The sequence below is a fragment of the Zingiber officinale genome, chromosome 3A, assembly GCF_018446385.1.
Source record: "Zingiber officinale cultivar Zhangliang chromosome 3A, Zo_v1.1, whole genome shotgun sequence".
NCBI lineage: Eukaryota > Viridiplantae > Streptophyta > Magnoliopsida > Zingiberales > Zingiberaceae > Zingiber > Zingiber officinale.
The window spans coordinates 152,993,545-153,017,898 of record NC_055990.1 but is presented as its reverse complement, the minus strand read 5'-3'; the positions used below and the strand labels follow the sequence as shown (position 1 = coordinate 153,017,898).

The window sequence follows — 24,354 nt, the reverse complement described above, 5'->3', positions numbered from 1 at the left end:
GTTTCCTTTATTAAGAGTATTCATATCAGATATCCTATTCAAAAATTTTACTTTAAATTTTGGATAGGATAGTTAAAAAATCTTTACATCAGCTACCCTATCGATTTCTTAAATTATGCATTTATAAACAATACTTGTCAAAATTATGGAATGGATTTCATTCCCTAAATATTATAGAGGAGAGAGAAGAAATAGGAAAGTTGTGAAGTTGATATATGATGTATTGAAAAGTGAATATTCAAATTTAATAAAGTAATTTTTTTATCCTAAATTATACATTTTGGATAAAAAAATTGGTGTGGATGGTCTTAGATCCATGATTGATATTGATGTGTTCGCTCTCAGTCTTACAAAACAAAATTTATCGATTTAGAATTAACGTTATCAATGTTATCCTTTTTAATAGTCAAAGTCATCATGAGAGACTCATGTATATGTATGAAAAAATAAAAAAGCTCCAAGAAATTTTACCTTCGAAAAGAAAATTATACTATCTTGATAAAATCTTATATAATAATTATTGGAAAAAATAATTATTAGACACAATCTAAGGGACCAAAATATATATTTTAAACTATTTTATTTTATTTTATTTTTTTATATAATTAAATATTAATCTTTATATATTATTGAAGATTACATATATTTTATTAATTTTAATTAGTAGAAAATTTAAATTATCTAGAATTAGTTCCTATATCAATAAAAGAAACAGAAGTAAATATAATTATCAATAAATTTATTTTTTTTCTGAAGATTATAAAAAAAAGGTAAAATAGTAAAATATTACATGATTATATTTTATAATTTTTTTTACATTTGAGTTTGATGAAAGGAGAGTTAAATATTATTTTTAAAATAAAAGGTAAAATAGTAAAATATTACAATAGAAAATATTACAATAGAAAATACAAAGATTAAAGGTATTTTTCACTTTATTAATTAAATAAATAACATGTCAATTGATCACTAGCTTCAACATTTTGATATCATTAAATTACTTCTTTAAATTCATAAATCCTTTTTAATTTCTTTCTTCCATTCCAAAGTGTTGTAGTGGCTATCCTGGCGATTTTTTTTATAAAAAAAAATATTTTATTAAAAACTGAAAAATTATTTTTTTTTCCCATTAATACCACGTACTGTAATTATTCTTATTTAAAATCAACTTAAAATAATATTTCTCTCATAATTTCTCTCTCATCATATTTTATCTCTCATCATATTTTTTTTCTATCAGATTCTCTTAACTTATGATATGTTCAAGTTACAAGAGTGAATCATTCGTCAGCAATTGAAGCCCACAAAGCCCATATTTAACGAGACATTGATACGATCACTGCCGCAATACAAAATTTATGCTTTGGACGGTAGAAAGCCGTCGTTCCGCTTTATAATGAGTGCTAGGGTTTCTTGTTCTATCTATAAATACCTACTTAATCCTTCAGTATCGTCGTACAACTCGATTTCGTGTCCTAACTTGTTCTGCAAACTAGGGTTTCCGGCTCAGCTTCCTTCGTTCTCGTAGTCGTTATCCTTTATGGCAAGCGAAGTTTTCTCATCATTCAGGTGCAAAGATTTCGTTGTTCTTTTTTTTCCGACTTCATAAATTCGCTATTTTTTCCGTTTGATGATATGGAAGATCGATTGAAGTTATCTAGTGGATGTGATGATCCTTTCCCCAAATGATCGACTGTGAACACAGTGAGCGTCTTAATCTTTTCTGCTCTATTTTGAGTAGAAAAACCAAGCCAGGATTCTGATCCCTCTTCCTAATGCTTCTCCGTCTTTTAATGTTTTTCTCCGATGTCCAGATAATTATAAGATTATGGTGAGATGATGAGCCTTTCCCCAGATGATCGACTGTGAACATGCTGAGCGCTATTTTTCTTCTCCTCTGAGGAGATCAAGCCAGGACTCTGATCACCATATACTTTAAATGAATGAAAATCTTTTCAAATTCGATCTTTTTTTAAACAAATGTTTGTGTAAATTGTCGATGATCGTCATTCAAACCGAACATCCGCCTTGATTGTTTATAGCAATGTCATTGGGCGTAAATCGTTCTTTTTTTTTTTTTTGAAAATTGCACACGTTCATTTAATTTGGTCTCTTTAGACAATAAGACAAAGGACTATTTGGTGACGGAGGATATTTTTCCGGGTGAAAATACTCTCTATTCGTTGGAGCAAACAAATCATGTTTGTATATTCCAGAGTAAACGTCACATAAAGAGTCTTGGGATGTTGATGGATCTTCCTTGGTTTCCTAGGAGTGAGTTCCTCCCTCTTGAGACGGTCTCATATTCCATCGCCTGGAATAGCAGCGTCGCTGCCATTACTTCTCGGGATTGGCCATGAGACATATATTTTTATTAAGACTCTTTTGTTCTTGCGTTTAAAATAGACTAATTTTTGCTAAGCTTTTGATGAAACATTCAAGATTTGATTTTCCTTGCCCCTTTAAATTTCTATATTTCTAACCAATTCATACATGCACTTTTTTTTATTTGATGCTTTTGTCTCTGTTTTGTTATTGTCTACCTTGGAAAGATAAAGCTGAGGTAGGCAACAACCAAAATTGATTGAAGAGGTTGTTCTCTAATTCTTAATTCAGTTTAATTTCTCGGTTGTTTGTTCTTGTTCTATGTTCGACAGGGTCTGTAGCAGTGCCTCCATCAGAAGATGAAGGCTTTTGTTCAATCAATTCGCTTCTGTTCTCGCTGAGTGCAATACGGAATATTGCTAGTGTCTCACCACCATTGATACTCACCACCGCCCTCATCTGATGGATGTAGCGATCCATGTCGCCACTCAAATTTCCTGTTATTCTAATAATTACTTAAGTTGAATTTGTCCTCTAATTCGTTTGTTGTAATATTTGAGTGTATTTTCGAGTGATTTCATAAAAGTAGTTCTATTTTTCTTTTGACAGTTGATTGTTAAATCCTCCAATCTAAATGTTCTACTAGAACAATACACTCTTTTCCCACCAATTTTACTCAGTTTTTTGTGTTGCAATAAGTCTGATTTTAATGTTATCTATGTTAAATATAGATTCTAGTTCCTGAATTGATACAGCTTTCAAAGTATAAATTTAATAGTGGAGAAATTTGTTCCCTCAATGGTCTCCAAAAATATAAATAAATAATTGATTAATCTTGCCCACTCGTGTGCTCATCTAAATATATAGAAATAGTGTAAAAATTCATTGTTAATTTGGAAACTAATGAAAGAATATGAATTCTCATCTGCAAAAATTATCATATATATTAAAATAAAAATGAAATAACTAACTACTAACATTTTTAATAATAAAAATGAGTAATGGAGCCCTAAATATAAAATTTATCTTAAATTTTATTTTTGAAAAATAAAAAGAATAGATTGGTTAATGAAAAATAAATATTACATACTAAAAAATGATTTTCCAGATGTAATAAAGTAGATGATTATCTGAAATTAAAATGTTTTCACATTTTAATTCGTGAAAAAATATATAAAGTAATATTTTTAATTTTTTACATAAAAATAAATGATAATTTTATTCATTTAATTTCTTGTAACAAATATCTAACGTTCGATTTTTTTTTTATAATAATATATTTAATGATTTCATTTTAACATGAGTTTATAGTTTGTAGGAAATATTATACTAATTCAATTCGAAGCAAGTCAAAGTAAACTAATTTAATAATTTTAATTTTAATTTTAATTTTATTTTAATTTTATTAGGTTTTGTTTGATTTTAAAAAATTAAATAAAAAGATTTAGTTGATCTATATTCCATGAATTCAAGGGTGTCACAATTCTATCCAAGTTGATTTAAAAAATATCTGATTTGGATTGAAATTTTTAAATTTAGGTAAGGGTGTTTCCAGGTTAACCTAAATTTAGTAGATTTTTTTTTAAAAGTTAATCAAACTTTATTTTAAAAATTAAGATATTTATGTATATTAATATAAGTTTAGTATGATAATGATATCTATTGAAATAAAAATAAAAAATTATAGAGAAAATGATAAAAAAAAATATTTTTATCAAATTATTCAAATTAGTCAGGTTATTCAGATTTAAAAATTTTATAAGTTTAGATTGAGATTTTTTTTTTATCAAATATTTACTTCAACTCGATTCAAACTCATCTAATCTATCCAAATTGATAATCTTGAAACTATGATATGATGGTAATAATATATGTGCTATTGAGGATAATCCTGATGGTAAAAGGTGAATATGCTTATTCCAACGCCCTGTCAATTCTGTTGGAGCAATCTGGGTATCCTAGGTTTTGATGTTTGGGCAAAGGTTTAAGTTAGGTTTATTGTTGTATTTGATATGCATTGTGAGTGTGCAGGATACAAGTACAACAAGGAAAGTCCAAGGGTGAGTCTTGGCGGTGTAAGTCCAAGCATGTAGTATTGGCAACGTAAGTCCAAGTGTGAGCTTGGTAAAGAAGGAAAGTCCAAGGATGAGTCTTGGCGGTGTAAGTCCAAGCATGTAGTCTTGGCAACGTAAGTCCAAGTCTGACTTGGCAATGGATGAAGTCCCGGAGGCACAACCTCTTGGCAAAGAAAGACCCGACAACAATGACAAGGCCGATGGAAGCTCCATAAGGCAAGACGTGAAGGATGGGGAGACATCCGAGGGATGCAAGGCTGATGGAGGAGGCTAGAAGGCTAGGTCTAGGTTGGTCGGGCGAGAACGAGTGCTGAGTGAATGTACTCGGGGTAAAATCCCAAAATTAGGAGGGTACTGTAGCAGTGCTGTAGCGTTACTGTAGCAGTCGACTAGTGGTTTCATCAGTCGACTGGTAGCGAACAGAGGGTTGGTATCGAGCCGTTGGGCTGCAACGGTCGAATTTCTACGAAGGGCAGTCGACTGCATGTTTTGGCAGTCGACTGGGAGGTGGGGTTTTCTAACCCGTGGCCTATATAACCAAGCATTGGAAGCTTGGTTGATGTTGACGAAATTAGTGGTGGTTAACCCTAATTAGAGTCTCCAAGTGCCCAAGTGATCTAGCGTGCTTGTACGAGGTTGTGGCGAGGTCTCACCACCCACAAGGAGCTATGTGAGCTAGCCGGAAGTTCTCCGGGGAATCATCCACCGACGGATCGGGATCGTCCACCTTACGAACAGCCGTGGAATAGGAGCTTTATCTCCGAACCACGTTAAATCAACGTGTTAGGTTTGCTTTCTATTGTTAGTGTTTATCTTGTATTTCCGCTGTGCACACTAACCATTGTAGGAAGCGACGATTTGGGTGAGACGCTATTCACCCCCCTCTAGCGAACGTCAAGGTCCCAACAAGTGGTATCAGAGCAAGGTGAGCTCTTGTTGGACTAATCGCCAAGAGAGCGGCTAGAGGAAGAAGATGGAGTCGGAGGGACCTCTCGGATGGGACATCCGAATCCCACCTCCATACGAGTGCGAGGACTTTGACTATTGGAGGAAGCGCATGGAGATGTGGTTCCAAATGAATTGGGACCAATGGATTGCGTTGGAGGAACCGTTTAAAACTCCAACGGACAAGAAGGGAAAACGTCTCCCACGTCGATATTGGACCAAGGAGCAAAGGGAGCAATCGGAGACGGACAAGGAGGTAACTAAAATTTTAATTAATTTATTACCTCTTAATGCGATATTGAATGTAGGTGAATACGAGAACGCAAGTGACCTTTGGAAAAAGGTAATTGCGCTTCATGAGAGTCCTACACCAATCCAAGGAGAGGAGGAGCCCAAGGAGAATGACTCATTGGTCAAAGAGGAGAAGGACCAATCGGATGTTGATACGTGTTCAACATCTGAGGAGGAGAAGGAAGATGAGGAGGTATCATCCACATCTTCAAGGGAGGAAGAAGTGGAGTCGTCCACATCTTCAAATGAAGAGGAAGAAGAGCAATCCAAGGAAGAGGAGATCTTGAAAGCTCAACCCTCCACCTCAACTATCAATAAGAGCACAAAAGACCACATCAAATGTTTTGAGTGTGGTAAGATAGGGCACTACAAGAGTAGGTGTCCTTCGCTCAAGAAGGTAAAGGAGGTAAACCCTAAAGTTAATTTAGAAACTAATGTGAGTTGTAGGAAGAAGAAAAAGGAGAAGAAGCACATTAGGTGTTTCACGTGTGGTGAGTGGGGACACTACCACACAAAGTGCCCAAGGAGAGGAGAGCTCAAGAAATTGGCACACTTGAAGAAGTGGGAGAAGAAGTGGAGGAAGAATGGAGGCTTATGTCAAGAGGAAGCTCCAAAGGTAAAGGGTAAGGTAAACCCTAATTTGAATTTAAGTTCAAATTCAAATTTCTTCATGTATGTTAAAAATAATATGAATTATTTTCCCATGCATATTTATGGTTTTAGATATAATGATACGAATAGGGTTAATGTTGGTGATAACCCTAGGAAATCATTTTCAAATGATAGACCTAAAAGGAAACAACCTATCTTGCCTAAGGAGAAGAAGGTAGTTGAAAACCTAAACATTAATCCCAAGAAAGGGAGACATATGCCTAGGAAGGTGGGTAGGTCTAGGGATGCCCAAGGTGGACATGTTGACTTTAGGGTTAGAACCCTAGAATTGGAAAATTAAGCCTTGAAGACAAAGCTTGAGGAAATGGAGAAAATCCTAAAGGGGTTCATTATTGGACCTAAAGGACTTGACATATATTTGGGTGGTCAAAGACCCAAAAATGTCAAATTAGGTCCCTCCAAGACCAAAAGGAGGTCAAGTGCTAAGGTAGCACATGACATTGGTAAGAGAGGTGTGACCAAAGACAAGGGAGAGTCATCCAAGGCCAATAAGAAGGAATATGCTAGGGTGACATATAATTATGGCAAGGATGGGATGTCCAAGGTTAAGGACAAAAAGAAATTAACCAAAGACAATGTGTCTAAGGTTAAGAAGGTGAGTTTTGTAGGCCAAGTATCACCCGAGGTGCACCAAAGTGGCCTAGCCATAGTGGATGAGTCACCAAGGGAGGTGACTAAGGTTAGGAAGAGCCTTTGGGACCCATGGTAGATGAGTTATCAAATGTGCCAAGTGGTTAGGAGACGGACTTAAGTCTCTAACATAGTGGGTTGACACAATTGAGTTGAGTTTCATGCATAGAAATATGAATTGGGTTCATATTGCATGAAAATTAGTTTTTGATGTATAGATGTCATATAAACTAATGCTAGTGATGCATTATGGTTTAGTATAGGCAGATACATCAAGAGGAAGCCAAAACTAGGACTTTAGTCAAGGTTTAATTGAACCATTTAGCTAGTTTTGAATTTTGTGTCAATCTTGGGATCTGTGATAAATATATTTTTATATATATTTTTTCCAAGTAGACAAGGTTAAAATAAACCTCTCCACAAAATTTGGGAATTTTTGGAGGTATGTGGAATTTCTGGCACATTTATGAAGATGGTCAGAAAAGGTTGATTTTTTCATGAATAGTGTACCAGTCGACTGGTAACTGTACCAGTCGACTGGTAACACTGTTTACGAGCACAGAATGTCTCTGTAAGCTCGTTTTCATGGGGGCAGTCGACTGATACTTCTTCTTGTCGACTGATACGGTCTGAAAATATTTTTCAAGCATTAGAAAATGACAAAAAGAGTGGTGAATATGTATGTAATCTTATGGGGGATTAATACATGATGTTTATGGTCATTAGAGGTCAAAGAGTCCAATAATTGGGATATTGTTGGAGCTCTTTTTAATGTATGGCAAAGGGGGAGAAGTTTAGGTTTAAGTGAGAAACTTACATACCTTTGCAAGAAATTCTAGCTCAAGGGGGAGCTTAGGTGAAGGGAGAGTGATTGCTCATTTATCAACAAAAGGGGAGAAGTTTACCTTTGCAAGAAATCCTAGCTCAAGGGGGAGCTTAAGTGAAGGGGGAGCCTAGGATTAGGTTCTAAGATTTATGCATGTGTAGATTACATTTATTTATTTGCATATGTATTGCTATATTATTTCCCTAACTTAAACGGGTTGTCAAACATCAAAAAGAGGGAGATTGTTGGAGCAATCTGGATACCCTAGGTTTTGATGTTTGGGCAAAGGTTTAAGTTAGGTTTATTGTTGTATTTGATATGCATTGTGAGTGTGCAGGATACAAGTACAACAAGGAAAGTCCAAGGGTGAGTCTTGGCGGTGTAAGTCCAAGCATGTAGTATTGGCAACGTAAGTCCAAGTGTGAGCTTGGTAAAGAAGGAAAGTCCAAGGATGAGTCTTGGCGGTGTAAGTCCAAGCATGTAGTCTTGGCAACGTAAGTCCAAGTGTGAGCTTGGTAAAGAAGGAAAGTCCAAGGATGAGTCTTGGCGGTGTAAGTCCAAGCATGTAGTCTTGGCAACGTAAGTCCAAGTGTGACTTGGCAATGGATGAAGTCCCTGAGGCACAACCTCTTGGCAAAGAAAGACCCGACAACAATGACAAGGCCGATGGAAGCTCCATAAGGCAAGACGTGAAGGATGGGGAGACATCCGAGGGATGCAAGGCTGATGGAGGAGGCTAGAAGGCTAGGTCTAGGTTGGTCGGACGAAAACGAGTGCTGAGTGAATGTACTCGGGATAAAATCCCAAAAGTAGGGTACTGTAGCATTACTGTAGCAATCGACTGGTGGTTTCATCAGTCGACTGGTGCAGTCGACTGGTGTAGTCGACTGGTAGCGAACAGAGGGTTGGTATCGAGCCGTTGGGCTGCAACGGTCGAATTTCTACGAAGGGCAGTCGACTGCATGTTTTGGCAGTCGACTGGGAGGTGGGGTTTTCTAACCCGTGGCCTATATAACCAAGCATTGGAAGCTTGGTTGATGTTGACGAAATTAGTGGTGGTTAACCCTAATTAGAGTCTCCAAATGCCCAAGTGATCTAGCGTGCTTGTACGAGATTGTGGCGAGGTTTCTCCACCCACGATGAACTACGTGAGCTAGCCGGAAGTTCTCCGGGGAATCATCCACCGACGGATCGGGATCGTCCACCTTACGAACAGCCGTGGAATAGTAGCTTTATCTCCGAATCACGTTAAATTAACGTGTTAGGTTTGCTTTCTATTGTTAGTGTTTATCTTGTATTTCCGCTGTGCACACTAACCATTGTAGGAAGCGACGATTTGAGTGAGACGCTATTCACCCCCTTCTAGCGAACGTCAAGGTCCCAACAAACTCATCTCAGAGCTAACACGGAGGAGGTAAATCACGGACGGCTACTAGCATTTGGAATAGTGACTAGCACATAAGGGAGGTATTTACCCCGACTTTGGCCGAGATTCAAATCCCATATCTCATGATGATAACACCTCAAGCGCTAACCACTAGACTCATTTGAAATGACATATTGAAGATAAATCCTAAAACTACGGTGTGATGATAATAATAAGTGTGATATGTTTCGTAGAAAATTTTTGGATCATCCATCATATAGACTTCTCAATTTCTCCGGTGACAACATTTTGCAAAATCAGATTATCATATCTAGAATTAGTCGGACCCTAATAGCTGGACTTAAAATTAGAATTCTAATGTATAAACATGACAATTTAGTGGGTTATGTGAGAAAAACAAACAAAGCAATAGAACAGAAAATTTTTGTTAAAAAAAACCCAAAAACCTAAGACCAAGCAGGAACCAATCATTATTGGGCCTGGAATCGTCCTAAAAGGGAAGCCTAGTAGGGCATCAATAAATCGACTCCTTGCCCCTCTCCTCTTGTCTCATCGCAAGCGCTCCGACATGGCGAAAAAAGACGGCCGAGCTTCTTCCACCACCGCCCGCGACACCAACGTCGACCTCAAAGCCCTAATCGACACCCACTCCCTCTTCTTCGATCGCCTAGTGGAGCTCATCCCCGCGCGCTACTACCTTCCCCTCAACGAGGACAAACCCTGGTTCCATGGCCTCTCCAAGATTCAGAAGGCCGCCGTCAAGGCAGAATCCCGGGAAAACATTAAGAAATCTCGCCGCGCTCGTTTCGACCCCGCCAAGTCCACCACCACCACCCTCGATCACCTAAAGAAGAGTATAGATGCCGCGAATGCTGCTGCAGAAACTAGCGAGGGTGAAGAAGATGAAGAAAGCGGCGAGAGTGAGAACGACGTCGAGAACCCCCGTCCGTCCATCTTCGAGGGTCCCTCCCTCACGTACGAGGAGCTCCGGAAGCGACTTCACAATCGCATCGATGAGCTTCGATCTGGTCGCAATACCCGGCCACAGCTTCTGATCCAGCAGAGGCCGGATAAGGTGGAGAAGAGGAGCAAAAATAGGAAGAAGGACGAGAAGGAAAATGATTCAGCTTCTGATAGAAAGAAGGAAGAGGCGACTGAGTCCAGCAAGGGGAATACGAAAAGGAAGATGGCAAACCGTGATGGAGGCGCTTGTGCTCCTGATATCTCATTCGGGAAGATCAATGTGGGAGGCGAGGACAATGATAGGAGGAAAAAGAGGAAGCTTTCTAAGAAGCATCAGCTGGAAAATGCCAAGAAGTTGGTGCAAGCCAAGAAAGATCCTGAGAAGGGAGCAGTGGTCTCCAAGAAGCATTCTTGGAAGGCAGCTGTGAGCAGAGCTGCAGGTGTTAAGGTACATGATGACCCAAAACTGTTAAAAGAGAGCATGAAGAAGGACAAGAAGAGGCAACAGAAGCATGCGGAGAGCTGGAAGGAGAGGATTAAGATCATGGAAAAATCTAAGGCTGAGAAGCAGAAGACAAGGGCAGCAAATATAAAAGAAAGGATCCACCAGAAAAGGACGAGGCGCATCGAGAAGAGGGAGAAGAAATTGATGCGCCCAGGCTTTGAAGGTCGGAAGGAAGGATACATTAATAGATGAGTCCTTGGTGAAGGAAATGGGCGACTACTCTTTAGCCTTCCTTCTTGTATCAGCTGGAGTATAAACATCTTGCAATGTTCCCTTTCTACCGGTTGATATTCATTGTCCATGTTGAAGTGATTATTATTTTCCTGAATTTGACTGCGCCTTCACGGTTCCTCAGTCCTAGTTTAATTTGCAGGACATCCGTGGATCTCCATGAGCATTTTGTATGCACAAACATATCTAGAGTTAAAGAAGTAACTGTTTAAGAAGCAACCTGAACTCTATTCCTTCTGTTAGTTTGGTTGTTTCAGTTTGCATTTTTTTTTTGGTTTGGACTGCCATAAATTTCATTCATTTGTAATTCTTCCACTCCACTGATTTAAATTTGTTTGTTTGTCTTCTTTTTTGGATTCAATCATATTTTAAACCCACTGTTTGCAGTTAGATAGCAATTTGCTTCAGTAAGTGCACAACTCAGCATTCCACCGAAGGAAAATGAATTGAACCATGATTGCAGTATGTCGTGGGAATTGAACCATGAGTGCCGGGCGTCGATGGAAATTGAACTCTTAGAGCATTCACAACGGATAGTGATATTTAGAGCATTCTCCTAAGTATTTGTGTTCCTTATTTTTATATTACTCTTTAAATATTTTACTATTAAAATATCCTTAATTTCATAATTAAATATCTCATAAATCAAATATTTAATAAATCATGAATATTTTATTAATTTATATTTAATTTTAAGAAAAATGTAATAGAAGACACATAAATTTAAAAAAAATACTACTTTATACGAATAAATCATAAAAATTACAAATTACAATTAATAAAATAAACAAGGAGTGGATAAAGTAAACGATAGAAATTAATTACATGTTCAATTTTTTCTTCAGTTGCTCATATATCGTTAGATTATTTTGAAGTTTTCATCTGTCATGGCCCGTGTGTCCATTACGAGGAGTTGATGTGCTTGGATGAGTTGATCTACTTTCTTACTGTTATTATACTCTTCAAAATGTGTCATTAACTGTTGCACAGCCTGATTTAATTCATCAATTAGATCTGCTCTTCTTTGTCTTTCCTCTTTGTTGTATTCTGTCTCATTGAACTAGATCGGACTTCTCTATTATGTAGATCAACAATTATGTTAGGATTAGAAGAGCCGGTATGTGCACATGATGATTTTGATATTCTTGCTTTCTTTGTAGCTCGTCGCTTTGAGGATTGAGGAACATATATCGGACTATCTCACGATCCTCCACACATGTTCATATTGGAAATTAGTTTTAAAAGTATTCTTGTATTCTTCATTAGCTTGCACCATCATCATTCCATCTGCTTGGTCGATCATTATACCATTTATTATAGATTCTATTATATATATTCACAATCTTTTTAAACAAAGTCCAATGTGATTTTACTTTCTCTACAATTCTCTTTTTTGCTCCCTTATCTCGATTGGTATTGTAGTATATTACCACCCATTTTAAAAAATACATACTGATCCTGTCCGAACGCTGAATCAACAGACGCTGGGCACGTGGCGCTCTCCGAACTACTGACGTAGATCTCCGACTGGTCGTACGAACCTCCGGCGAACCTGCAAGGAAGTCGGGCCGGGAAGGGGTTCCTGGCGACGATCCTCCTGTTGGTGCAGTGAGCACCAGATGATCGAACCTGAGTTTTGATTATGGCAAAGGGCTCAAAGTTAAGTGGTGGTGTTATCTAACAAAGTTCATGGAGCTTGCAGGAAAGTCCTAAGTGAGACTTAGGCAAAAGTCCTAGCTGCGGTTAGGCAGGTAAAAACCTTAGAGGGTGGTAACCCTAGGTCATAGGGGGTGGTAACACTATGCGGGAAGTCTTGGCAGGTCGATGGCTTCAGGCAAAAGTCCTAGGGGGTGGTAACCCTAGGTGAAAAGTCCTGGTGTCGCGAACCACGTGAAAGTCTGGACTAGCCGGGAAGTGGATGTCCAGCAGAAAGTCCGGAAGCGTCAAATGCCGAGCAAAAGTCCAGTCGATCTGGAGGATCGTACTGGCAATAGGTAAATCTCCTGAGTGGAGTAGGTGAGGACGCGTTCCCCGTAGAGGGAATAGGCGTTGGTCGACCTAGGGTTTCCGGTTGGAAACCCGAAGTCAGACACGGAGACTGTTAATACTTCATTTATAATATCTATTATATTATGTGCTAACTTTAGGGTAGTGTTTGGGACTAACGTATCTTGCAGTGCAAAGGAGCAACTTAAAGCCTCGGATGAACAGGTCCAAGGCGCCCATGGAGCTTGAGGCGCCGGATGCAACGCCGAGTCGGTCAGAAGCCGCCAAGGCGCCTTGATGAACAATGGAAGGCGCCTGAACAACAAGGTGCTCGTGAATGGGAAGGCGCCTTGAGTCCGTGATAAGATTCACCGCCCGCTCCTCATCTCCCGGCCGACTACTGCTTCAAGGCGCCTTGGTGAACAGTAGAAGGCGCCTTGAACACCCTTTATAAGGGGGTTCGACCCGCAGCTCCTCACAACAACTTTCAAGTGATCTTACTGCTACAAGCTGCTCACGCGACGAGTCCGCAGTGCTGTTGCGAGACATCGAATCTTCAGATTACGATATTGTCGTCGGTATAACTGTATTCTTTTTAATACTTAACTGTAACACTTGTACTCTTGTCGAGCTTATAGTTGTTGCCCACGGAAAGCGATCAAGGATCGCGGGCCTTCGAGTAGGAGTCGTCACAGGCTCCGAACGAAGTAAAAATCCCTTGTCTCTCTGTGTCATTTTATTCCGCTGCATTAACTCTTACGTTTTACGATTCCGATAATTGAACGATTATAGCCACGAGTGCTATTCACCCCCCCCTCTAGCGCGTCTCGATCCAACAATTGGTATCAGAGCGGGGTCGCTTTGAACTGGTGCAACCACCATTCAAGCATTTTTTGTGGCTTTATCGTGTGTATAGGGTAAAAATAAAACCTTACGCCTTTCATTTTTTTTCCCTCCAAAATTATTTTCGAAAAATTCATTATCATCCTTTTCACGGCTTATTAGTGTTGATAAAATATTGAATTTGGCAAAAGTTGAAATAATATCTTTTAAAATATTTTTTTTATAATATTTTATTATTTTTTTTCGAAACTGGTGAACTTCTATTTCTATCCTTCCATACCGCACTGCTAATCCAGGATCAAGTCCTGGTACATTTTTTTTGCTATTTTTTTGTGGACAAGGTTCTTTTAAATGGCCCTCCAAGAAGGCTTTAGCACTTTTCGCCCCCCACTCTTCTCCGGCAAAGACTTTACCTATTGGAAGAACCGGATGATCTACCATCTCAAGACGCAAGTCGAGATGTGGATCATCATCCAGACCGGTCTCGAGCTACCACTTGACGGCGCTGGAGAACTCGTTTCATGCACTAACTGGGATACCAGCATAAGAAAGAAGGTCGAAGCTGATGCCAAAGCAACTTGTATGCTGCAATGCGGGTTGACAAAAGAAGAACTGAATAGAGTCGGACCATTTTCAAGTGCGAAGGAGCTGTGGAACAAACTAATCGAGCTGCACGAGGGCACGTCAGACGCTAAAGTAAGCGTGATTTAATTTTAAATAAATTATATAATATTAAAATGCAGGAAGGTGAGACGGCGAACCAGCTTCACGCACGCATCCGGGACCTACTCAACGGGCTTCATGCGATCGGCCAAAAGGTGGAAAACCGCGACGTAATAAGGTACGCGCTAAGTGCTTTTCCGAGGAACACTTTGTGGGCATCCATGGTTGATGCTTACAAAGTTTCCAAGGATTTATCCTCAATAAAACTAGATGAATTGTTTTCTGAATTAGAATTGCATGAGCAGACTAATGCACGCCCGGTCGAGAAAGGTGTTGCTTTGGTTGCAGGTACTAGCATAACGCGTGAACCGACGTCAAGGCGCAAATCTAATATAACCGAGGATGAAGACGATGAATCAGACGCAGAAGACGAAGACGAAGTTATTTCCAAGTTGATAAAACTCGTACGGAAGATGTGCAAGTCGAAGAAGGCAACTCAAATGAACACAAAGGACAGATCAGATGTCACCTGCTACGGCTGTAACCAAAAAGGTCACTACAAGCCAGATTGCCCAAACAAGAAGAAAAGAAGAAAGGCATTGAAAGCAACCTGGTCCGAGTCGTCAGACGAATCCGAGACTGACAAGGAAGAAGAACCAACGAGCTTTCTCGCATTACCGGCGCAGGCTAACATAATTGACGAAATCGAGTCCGAACTCGAGTCCGAAGCCGAGAACGAGTCAGAAACAGAGTCCGAGCGAAGCCACGGATCCGCATCCGTTTCCGAAGGCCCGATCCCCACTGTAAGTTCTTTTCTCACCGAAACTCAAATAGATGACTTAAGAAATTTAGTTCCTTATTTGCTTAAAAAATTGGCTAAATCCAACATCCGGGTTAGGTCGCTCCAAAAGGAAGTAATAGCCCTTAAGGAAGCGACTGACTCGAGTTCTTTAACTGAGTCAGTTCAAGTTGGAAATTCAACTCAAGTCCAACAACTTGAGGAAGAAAATTCCAATTTGAAAACTCAAATTAAAGAACTCAAGGATACGTTAGAACGCTTTACGTTGGGTTCCAAAAATTTGGATCTGATTCTTGGAAAACAGCGTGCCGTTTACAACAAATCCGGACTTGGATTCAAGCCCAAAACTAAATATAGATCATATCTGTCGTTGGTAAATAGAAATAAACGGAACATAATTCAAGCATGGGTCCCCAAGTCCAACCTAGTTAATCAAATTGGACTTGGACAATATTGGGTCCCCAAGGATCAGGTCCACTACCTCGATAGACCATATCGAGGCTATGATCCAGGGGGAGCAAGAAGGAAAACAATTTTAATAAATTAAATTCAAAATTCATAAATCTAAAATTAACAATTAAATTAAAATTCAAAAAATTAAAATTCGAAATGTAATTAAAATTCAACATTCGAAATTAAAATTCAAAAATTCAAAATTCAAATTACAAATTCAAAATTTGAATTCAAAATTAAATTCAAAATTTGAAATTTAAAATTCAATAGAAGGAGGATCCAGAATAGCTGGCACTCCCAACTAAATTACCCGACTGGGTAACCGAACTTAATCTACCCGAAATGGGTAAACAAGAGTAGACTACCCGGTAGGGTAATTAAGGTTAGATAAAATAGGCTAGGTTTAACTTTACTAACAGTACTGGTGAAGTTTTTGGATGATAGTACGTTAGGGAAGCTTGGGCATCGCATGTCTAGGAAGATATGGCTTCGACCTGGTGCATTTGGCCAAGTGGAACTGACCTAAGCTACCCTTAAATGGATCCTAACTAGTTAGACCAAGTTTTAGTATTAAGTTCAATGGGTAAGACTATTTGGAAAACCTCGAAGGCATGGTTACTTTAATGAGTTCCTTGTGACTCACCATAGCCCAGAAGTTTATCCAAAGAATGCTTACTTGTTGAACCCAAAGCTAAACCTGAATCTAACACAAAGTTAAACGAACCCCTTAAACTGAACCACAATTCATCTCACCACAATTATAGGATTACCTGATTGAAAATTTAGATCGGGTGAGATGACTAAGAAATTAAAACTAAAATTAACTTAAATCAAGTTAATTCAAAATTCATTTAAAAAATCTTTTAAAACTTAATTTCAAAATTCATTTCAAAAATCTTTTAAAACTTAATTTCAAAATCAATTTCAAAATTATTTAAAAATCATTTCAAAAATCTTTTGAAACTTAATTTCAAAATTATTTCAAAAATCTTTTGAAAATCAAAATTATTTAAAAATCATTTCAAAAATCTTTTGAAAATCAATTTCAAAATTATTTAAAATTCATTTCAAAAATCTTTTAAAACTTAATTTCAAAATCAATTTCAAAATTATTTAAAAATCATTCCAAAAATCTTTTGAAAATCAAAATTATTTAAAAAATAATTTCAAAAATCTTTTAAAACTTAATTTCAAAATCATTTCAAAAATCTTTTGAAAATCAAAATTATTTAAAAATCATTTCAAAAATATTTTGAAAATCAAAATTATTTAAAAATTAATTTCAAAAATCTTTTAAAACTTAATTTCAAAATCATTTCAAAAATCTTTTGAAAATCAAAATTATTTAAAAATTAATTTCAAAAATCTTTTAAAACTTAATTTCAAAATCATTTCAAAAATCTTTTGAAAATCAAAATTATTTAAAAATCATTTCAAAAATCTTTTGAAAATCAATTTCAAAATTATTTAAAATTCATTTCAAAAATCTTTTAAAACTTAATTTCAAAATCAATTTCAAAATTATTTAAAAATTAATTTCAAAAATCTTTTAAAACTTAATTTCAAAATCAATTTCAAAATTATTTAAAAATTATTTCAAAAATCTTTTCAAAATCAATTTCAAAATTATTTAAAAATCATTTCAAAAATCTTTGAAAAACTTATATAAAAATGATTTGAAAAATCTTTTGAAAAACTTATTTAAAAATCCCTTTGAAAATTCTCTTCAAAAATCTTTTAAAATTAATTCAATTACTGTCAAAATATTAATATTTAATTATCAAATTCTGATTGGTAAAGTTAACTCTAATTAATTTTCAATAAATTCTCAAAAGTTTAGCATTTTCTCATTTGGAACTTAAATTTTCAATAATTTCAAATAATCTCATCTCAAACTCATTCATAAGCTGCACATGTTTGATAATCTAGAATGGATGAGCTGGAATTAGGATAATATAAAGTTCTTCTTATGCTTGTACTCTAAGACCCTAAGAATTTAATTTGGCATTAATTAAGGGGGAATAAACAGAGTCATGCTAGTACTTTAAGGCTAAACAAATTCCTTTAGGGCTCTGATACCCAATCAAGTTAAATAATTTAATTTGATTCATGCTTGGACACCTAAACTCAAAGAAGTTATTATGGCATTAACTTAAAATCTAAGTTATCTATGCAACAATTCTTTTCAAACACCTTATGAATTGAGCTAAGTACTTCACCTAAATTTTTTTTTAAGTCTGAGTACTTAACTATGCTACCCCTTAGGGGGAGCTTAAATTAACTAGACTATTTCTCTTTTCTTAACTCTTTTTGATTTATGTCAAAGGGGGAGAGAAAAGTCAAAGTTAAGAAATCAAGAATGAAAGGGGGAGCATAAACTTTAAATTTTATTTATGCATTGATGCTTCTGGTTAACTTTCATTATTTATTCCTTTATTTAAAAGTTATGTTTTACTTAACTTTGAACCAAGATTGTCATAATCAAAAAGGGGGAGATTGTTGGTGCAGTGAGCACCAGATGATCGAACCTGAGTTTTGATTATGGCAAAGGGCTCAAAGTTAAGTGGTGGTGTTATCTAACAAAGTTCATGGAGCTTGCAAGAAAGTCCTAAGTGAGACTTAGGCAAAAGTCCTAGCTGCGGTTAGGCAGGTAAAAACCCTAGGGGGTGGTAACCCTAGGTCATAGGGGGTGGTAACACTATGCGGGAAGTCTTGGCAGGTCGATGGCTTCAGGCAAAAGTCCTAGGGGGTGGTAACCCTAGGTGAAAAGTCCCGTGTCGCGAACCACGTGAAAGTCCGGACTAGCCGGAAGCGGATGTCCAGCAGAAGGTCCGGAAAGTCCAGCCGATCCGGATGATCGTGCTGGCACAGTAAATCTCCGAGTGGAGTAGGTGAGGACGCTGTAGAGAACAGGAGGCGTCGGGTCGACCTAGGGTTTCCGCTTGGAAAACTCGGACAATCCGGAGACTGTTAATACTTCATTTATAATATCTATTGTATTATGTGCTAACTTTGTCCTGCAGGTAGTGTTTGGGACTAACGATTCTGCAGTGCAAAGGAGCAACTTAAAGCATCGGATGAACAGTGTCCAAGGCGCCCATGGAGCTTGAGGCGCCTGATGCAAGGTCGGAGAAGGCGCCTTGATGAACAGGAAGGCGCCTTGAACAGGCGCTCGTGAATGGAAGGCGCCTTGAGTCTGTGATAAGATTCGACCAGTTCGCTCCTCATCTCCCCGGCTGACTCGGTTGTTCAAGGCGCCTTGGTGAACAGTAGAATGCGCCTTGAACACCCTTTATAAGGGGTTTCGACCAGCAGCTCCTCACAACAACTTTCAAGTGATCTTACTGCTACAAGCTGCTCACGAGACGATTCCGAAGTGCTATTGCGAGACATCGACGACCCGGAGCTCTGAATCTTCAGATTACGATATTGTCGTCGGTATAACTGTATTCTTTTTAATACTTAACTGTAACACTTGTACTCTTATCGAGCTTATAGTTGTTGCCCACAGAAAGCGATCAAGGATCGCGGGCCTTCGAGTAGGAGTCGTCACAGGCTCCGAACGAAGTAAAAATCCCTTGTCTCTCTGTGTCATTTTATTCCGCTGCATTAACTCTTACGTTTTACGATTCCGATAATTGAACGATTATAGCCACGAGCGCTATTCACCCCCCCTCTAGCGCGTCTCGATCCAACACCTCCGACGCTCAAGTCAGGCAAGTGGACAACAAAGAAATGACTCTCAATATCGGAGAATGCGTACCTCCGGCGAAGTGTGAGACTCCTTATATAGAGCTGTGAAGGGGCTCATGCACACATACCGAGGTGAATACGTGTCCTCAGCCCATGCCTCAGTATGGGCTCGTCAGAAAAGCTTACCTGACACCATACTGCTACAGTCCGAGCACGCCTCTGATGGGACAGCGGAACCCTCTGTCATAAGATCCTGCGTATGGCCTGATCGCCGAACGTGCCCGCTGTCAGAAGATGTTCCCTTGACCTTTTCTCCTTTTACGCCATACCGAGCGTCCGGCAGACCGACAGTTCTCTCATGTCCGGCTGGTCATAAGTGTTGGTTCGCTCGGGAGATTCCCGGTCGTGTGCTCTGTGGACTGTTCGCAGTGTTGCTACTTTATGTCTTTGGACGAGCGGGCTACCCGCTCGGCCATACGACCCTGTTCAACATGAGCGTCGGGACCCCGACTCCCCGCCGGGGTGCCGTTGCTTTCATCTAGACCCCGGTCGGTCGGTTGGTCAACCCTTATCCGATCGGTCTTTCGACCTTTTGATTTCCACGTGGCGTTGACTTCCCGGAACGGGGGACCGGGTTTTGAACCTTTTGAGCTCTGGTGAGGTTGGTGGTCCGATCTGCCACTTTGTTAGGAAGGGGGCCCTCTCGGGAAGGCGAATATAAAAGTAAAATTCTTTCCAATGCTTATTGGAAGAGGGTAGTTTATTGAAGAAAACTAAACTGGGTCGAGCCTGGAACATGTAAGTGCCTGGCTCAGATTGTTTAGGATAGTAGAAATAGTAGAAAACCTCCGGTCGGAGGAGAATGTTATGGATTTTGAATAGGACAACAACACCGCACAGAAGGCGGAAAGTGTTGGGAACTAGGCTTCCGAGCGGAACGCAGAAAAAATTGCAGACGTCAATGATGAAGGGATGAATTGGAAGTCGCAGACCGACAGTGAACTGGTCGCGGAAAACACAAAAGGCTCCGCGTGGCGGTTTGTGTGGCCGAGCGGAATCTGTGGGTAGGATGATTTCAAGGTCGGAGGGGATGTCAAAACTATCTATCAGAATGTCGGCGTCGCGCCGATCGAAGCGCGAATCCATGGTGGTATACCATGGGCCGAGGGCTTGGTCTTGTGGCTGGGAAGAGCTAGCCATAGTACGAGCGGACGAAACCAAAAAAGACGAAAGAGGATGAAAGGAAGAAGATGGCAACGAAACAGTACCCCGAAGATGAAAACTTGGGAAAGAAATGCAAAGAAAACACCAGAACCAAGGAGAGAAAATAGGAGAACCTTATAACGAAGAGGAGGATCGAAGGAAGAACACCGAAGATCGTCGGAGAGCAAAGGAGCCGGGTCGCCGGAGAACTGAGAGCGAGAAGCTGTGAGGCACGCAAGAACAAGAATGCGGCGAAGGAAGAAAGTGAAGCTTTTATAAAGTGGAGCCCGAGCGGCCTCCACCGTCGGATCCAGGTTGCGAGAATCGGAGCACGCATCGCGCCGTTCATTTCGTATCGCCTCGGTCTCATCACCCGCGGCGCCGTCACCGTACGCTGACGACAGGAATGCCACGTGGCATTCCACCACGGGAGAGCATTTAATAAGCGCCTTATCGAGGCACAGAGCGCGTGCTTGGCCTTAATGACGAAGATTGGTGCGAATTCCGAGGAGATCCGAGGGATGGTGGCGTTGACTGAGGCCGTAGTCAGCACCACATCGGGCGAGCGGGGGTGGTTTCTTGTATGAGCCGCTCGGCTAAACAATCGTCCAGTCAGTCGGACTAATCGCCTCCTTCGACTAGACTTGAAGGGGGCCTCGGGAAGAGGACGGGCCGCCCTGACTCTTCAGCCTTTTCAGCTCCTCCTCCACCATTGTCAACGGTTGACGATAGCAATGTTTTCCACCCATCGCTGATGTACACAGAAATGTTAAAAGGCCGACCGGGAAGGCTACATAAAGAAGAGGAAATGAAGCTTACCCCTGTGGACTGCTGCATGTGGCTGTCAGCCATCTTGTCGAGCGGTATCATGGCCACACGGGCCCGGGCGTCCGCCCACATATCAGCAAGGGGCCCCTTCATAGTGATCATATGTTCGAGAGCTGTCGGCCGATCGGATTCGACCATAAACGCCTCAGTAGGGAGGTGCAGGGTGGCCCTAATAGTGCGGCGCCGGTCCGGAGTCGTCTGAGCGGACGCCAAAGGATCAGAGGTAGGGTTGGACATTATGGACAAAATGCCCGAGCGGAGGACTCGGCGTGGTGCAGGAGGAAGGGAGCTAACCGACACCGCTTCGATGGGGGTCGCAGGCGCATCCAGCTGAGAGGGAGTCTGGTCGGAGGAGAGCGCCTCGACCGATGGTGCTTTGCCGCGTTGAGAGGTGGTGCCCGTCCGCTCGGACGCTTGCACTACGGAGGTTGCCGAACGGAGAGGCTTCTCAACTCTCCGCCTTTTCCTGTCGAGCGGGAGCTCGTCCTCCAGTTCGGAGTCTTCTTCCCGAACGGTCGGTTCCTTGCTAGAAGTTGCACCGCCAGCCGCATCCATAGGCGAAGCCTGAGCGGTCGACTCCCCTGCCTACGCTTCACTCTCATCCTCGTGAGAGCCGACCGGAGCAATGCCCAATTGCTCCATTTCCTTGGCCGCTGCGGCTTCGAGCGCGACCGTTTTCTTTTTCAAAATCCCGAATAGCACCGACTCCATTACGATGTTTGCTGCAAGGAAAGGAGAAAGAAATCAGTTAAAACTCAAGGCAAATGTACAAGTGAAGTTCTTACCAAAGCTGCTCGGGAGAGGGGTTCGGCTCGGACTCAAACCGAATATATATATCACTCCTTCAGGTAGAAGCTTGTTAATGTCGAGGTTCAGACCGGCTAGAAGATTCGCTGCTTGAAGATAGTTCGGTCGGGTCTTAAACTTCTTCAGCTCGGGAGAGGTTTGTGGTCCGACCTGCCATTTAGTGCGGAAAGGGAGCCACCCAGGCATACGAAGAAAAAAAAATTAGAAGTTTTCTTTCCAATGTTTATTGGAAGAGAGAAGTTTATCAAAAAAGACTAAGTCGGGCCGAGCCTGAAACAGATAAGTGTCCGGTTCGGATTGCTTAGGATAGTAGAAATAATAGAAGTCTTCCGGGCGGAGGGGAATGTTGTGTATCTTAAATAATACCACAACTCCGCACAGAAGGCGAAAAGTGTTGGGAACCAACTGGGCGAGCGGAATGCCAAAGAAGTTACAAATTTCGTCGATGAAGGGGTGGAGAGGAAATCGCAGACCGACTGTAAACTGTTCGCGGAAAAAACAGATAGTGTCGCGCGGAGGGTTATGTTGCCGAGCACAAGGAGAAGGTAAGATCAATTCGAAATCAAAAGGGATGTCGAAAGCGTTAATCAGGCTCTCGGCATCGCGCCGATCGAACCGCGACTTCATGGTGGTATACCATGGGCTGAGAGCGAGGTCCGTAGGTTGAGAGGAACTTGCCATCGTCGGAACAACAGTGGAGAAAGCGGAAATTGGGAGAAAATGCAAAGGATCGAGGGAGATGAACGGAACAGTAACCAAAAGACGAGAATTCGGCAAAAACGCAAAAAAAACACAGAAAGAAAGAGGGAAAGACAAAGAACCTTACAAAGAAGATGAGAAGCGAAGGAAAAAGGCAAGGGATCGCCGGAATGCCGAGGAGCATGGTCGTGGGGGCATTGAGCCGGAGGAGGCTTCTGGACGCGAAGGCGAAGGTGCGGCGAAGGAGAAGGGCGAAGGCTTTATAGGGTTATGCCTTATCGTCCTGAGCCGTCGGATTCAGGTCACAGGAACCTAGGCCCACATCGCACCGTCCATTTCAAACCAACGGACAACGCATCGGGCGTAAGGTGGCGGCCGTACAAAGACGTCAGCCGCGCCACATGGCACTCGGTAAGAGGAAAGTATTTAATAAGCCCCATCACGAGGTAGAACCCGCGTGCTCAATCATAATGGCGGAGATTTGCACGCATTCCGAGAAGATCCCGAGGACATCATCACCAGCATTGGGGCAACCCTCAACAACTAGCCGACAGGCTATATTCGACCCCATAGGGGTCGAGCGGAGGTATACTTTCGTACTTTCGATATTGGCGGGTCGGCTGTCGATTGGCCAGACTCATAGTCCAGTCAGTCGGACTTAACACCTCCTTCGACTAGACTTGAGAGGGAGGCATGTGATCTGGTAATAAGGATGAGGGACCCACGGTAGCGGGGGGTCAACGACACGTGGAGATCAAGGGTCAACGACACGGTCGTGCCGAGCGGTCTGGCGGACCATCTCCAGACATCCGGCTGACCGAGCACCCGACCCGGGTCTCCCAGGCGGCCGAACGAAAGATAACCCGACCATGGGGCGGGTTCCGATGCTCAAGGTAAAAGAGTCTTTAAGCCGAGCGACCATGCCAAGCGGCCGAGCCACAGGGCGAGAAGGCGCAATCCCAGCCGAGCACACGAGCATGGCTTTCCCCCCCGATCTGAGGTACCGGAGCATTCCCAAAGGCTATGAGCGCCGAGCGACTGGTCCGCTCGGCCCGGAGATAAGTAATGGCGCAAAGAGACAAAAATGACAAGTGATAACTTTGTCCTCGAGACACCTGCCGCCGACAAACAACATGGTTGGCGGCAGAAGTGGACAGAGTATCGAATGGTGGAAGCTTCCACCGCCACATCCGGGATATGCTCGGACGATTGCGGAATGACGTCAGACATGCTTTTCTAACATGACCTACTGAGGTATGTTTGGGAGAAGCGTGCACGCATCGAGAAGCGTGCCTGCGCCTCCCTCGGGGTCGTATATAAGGACCCCCATACTTCGACGGAGGTATGCAATCTTGATCACTGTAGCCACAGTAACGTTACTTTGCTTCTTCGTTGCCTGACTTGAGCGTCGGAGAGTCGTCGTCGGGAAACCCCTCCCGGCTCGGCTCCTTTGCAGGTTCGCCGGAGATCTACACCATCAGTCGGAGACAGCGGAGAGTGTCACGTCCCCAGCGTTCGTCGACTTAGCAC

At 41.1% G+C, this 24,354-nt stretch overlaps 1 protein-coding gene, 1 long non-coding RNA gene, 1 other non-coding gene and 1 pseudogene across 3 annotated transcripts; all 4 read left to right on the top strand.

The window, feature by feature from the left end:
* Positions 1-1,368: 1,368 nt before the first annotated feature.
* On the top strand, positions 1,369-3,001 carry LOC122052871. Its single transcript, XR_006132127.1, has 2 exons — positions 1,369-1,569; positions 2,658-3,001. It is a non-coding gene; the product is annotated as an uncharacterized LOC122052871 (long non-coding RNA).
* LOC122054524 lies at positions 1,661-1,768 on the top strand (annotated as a pseudogene).
* Positions 1,831-1,928, top strand: LOC122054522. Its single transcript, XR_006132814.1, has one exon. It is a non-coding gene; the product is annotated as a small nucleolar RNA Z103 (small nucleolar RNA).
* Positions 3,002-9,665: 6,664 nt separating the features above from the next.
* On the top strand, positions 9,666-11,111 carry LOC122052870 (surfeit locus protein 6-like). Its single transcript, XM_042614604.1, has one exon. The coding sequence runs from the start codon at positions 9,720-9,722 to the stop codon at positions 10,809-10,811; it is 1,092 nt and encodes a 363-aa protein (XP_042470538.1). The 5' UTR covers positions 9,666-9,719; the 3' UTR covers positions 10,812-11,111.
* The last annotated feature ends 13,243 nt before the right edge of the window (positions 11,112-24,354 follow it).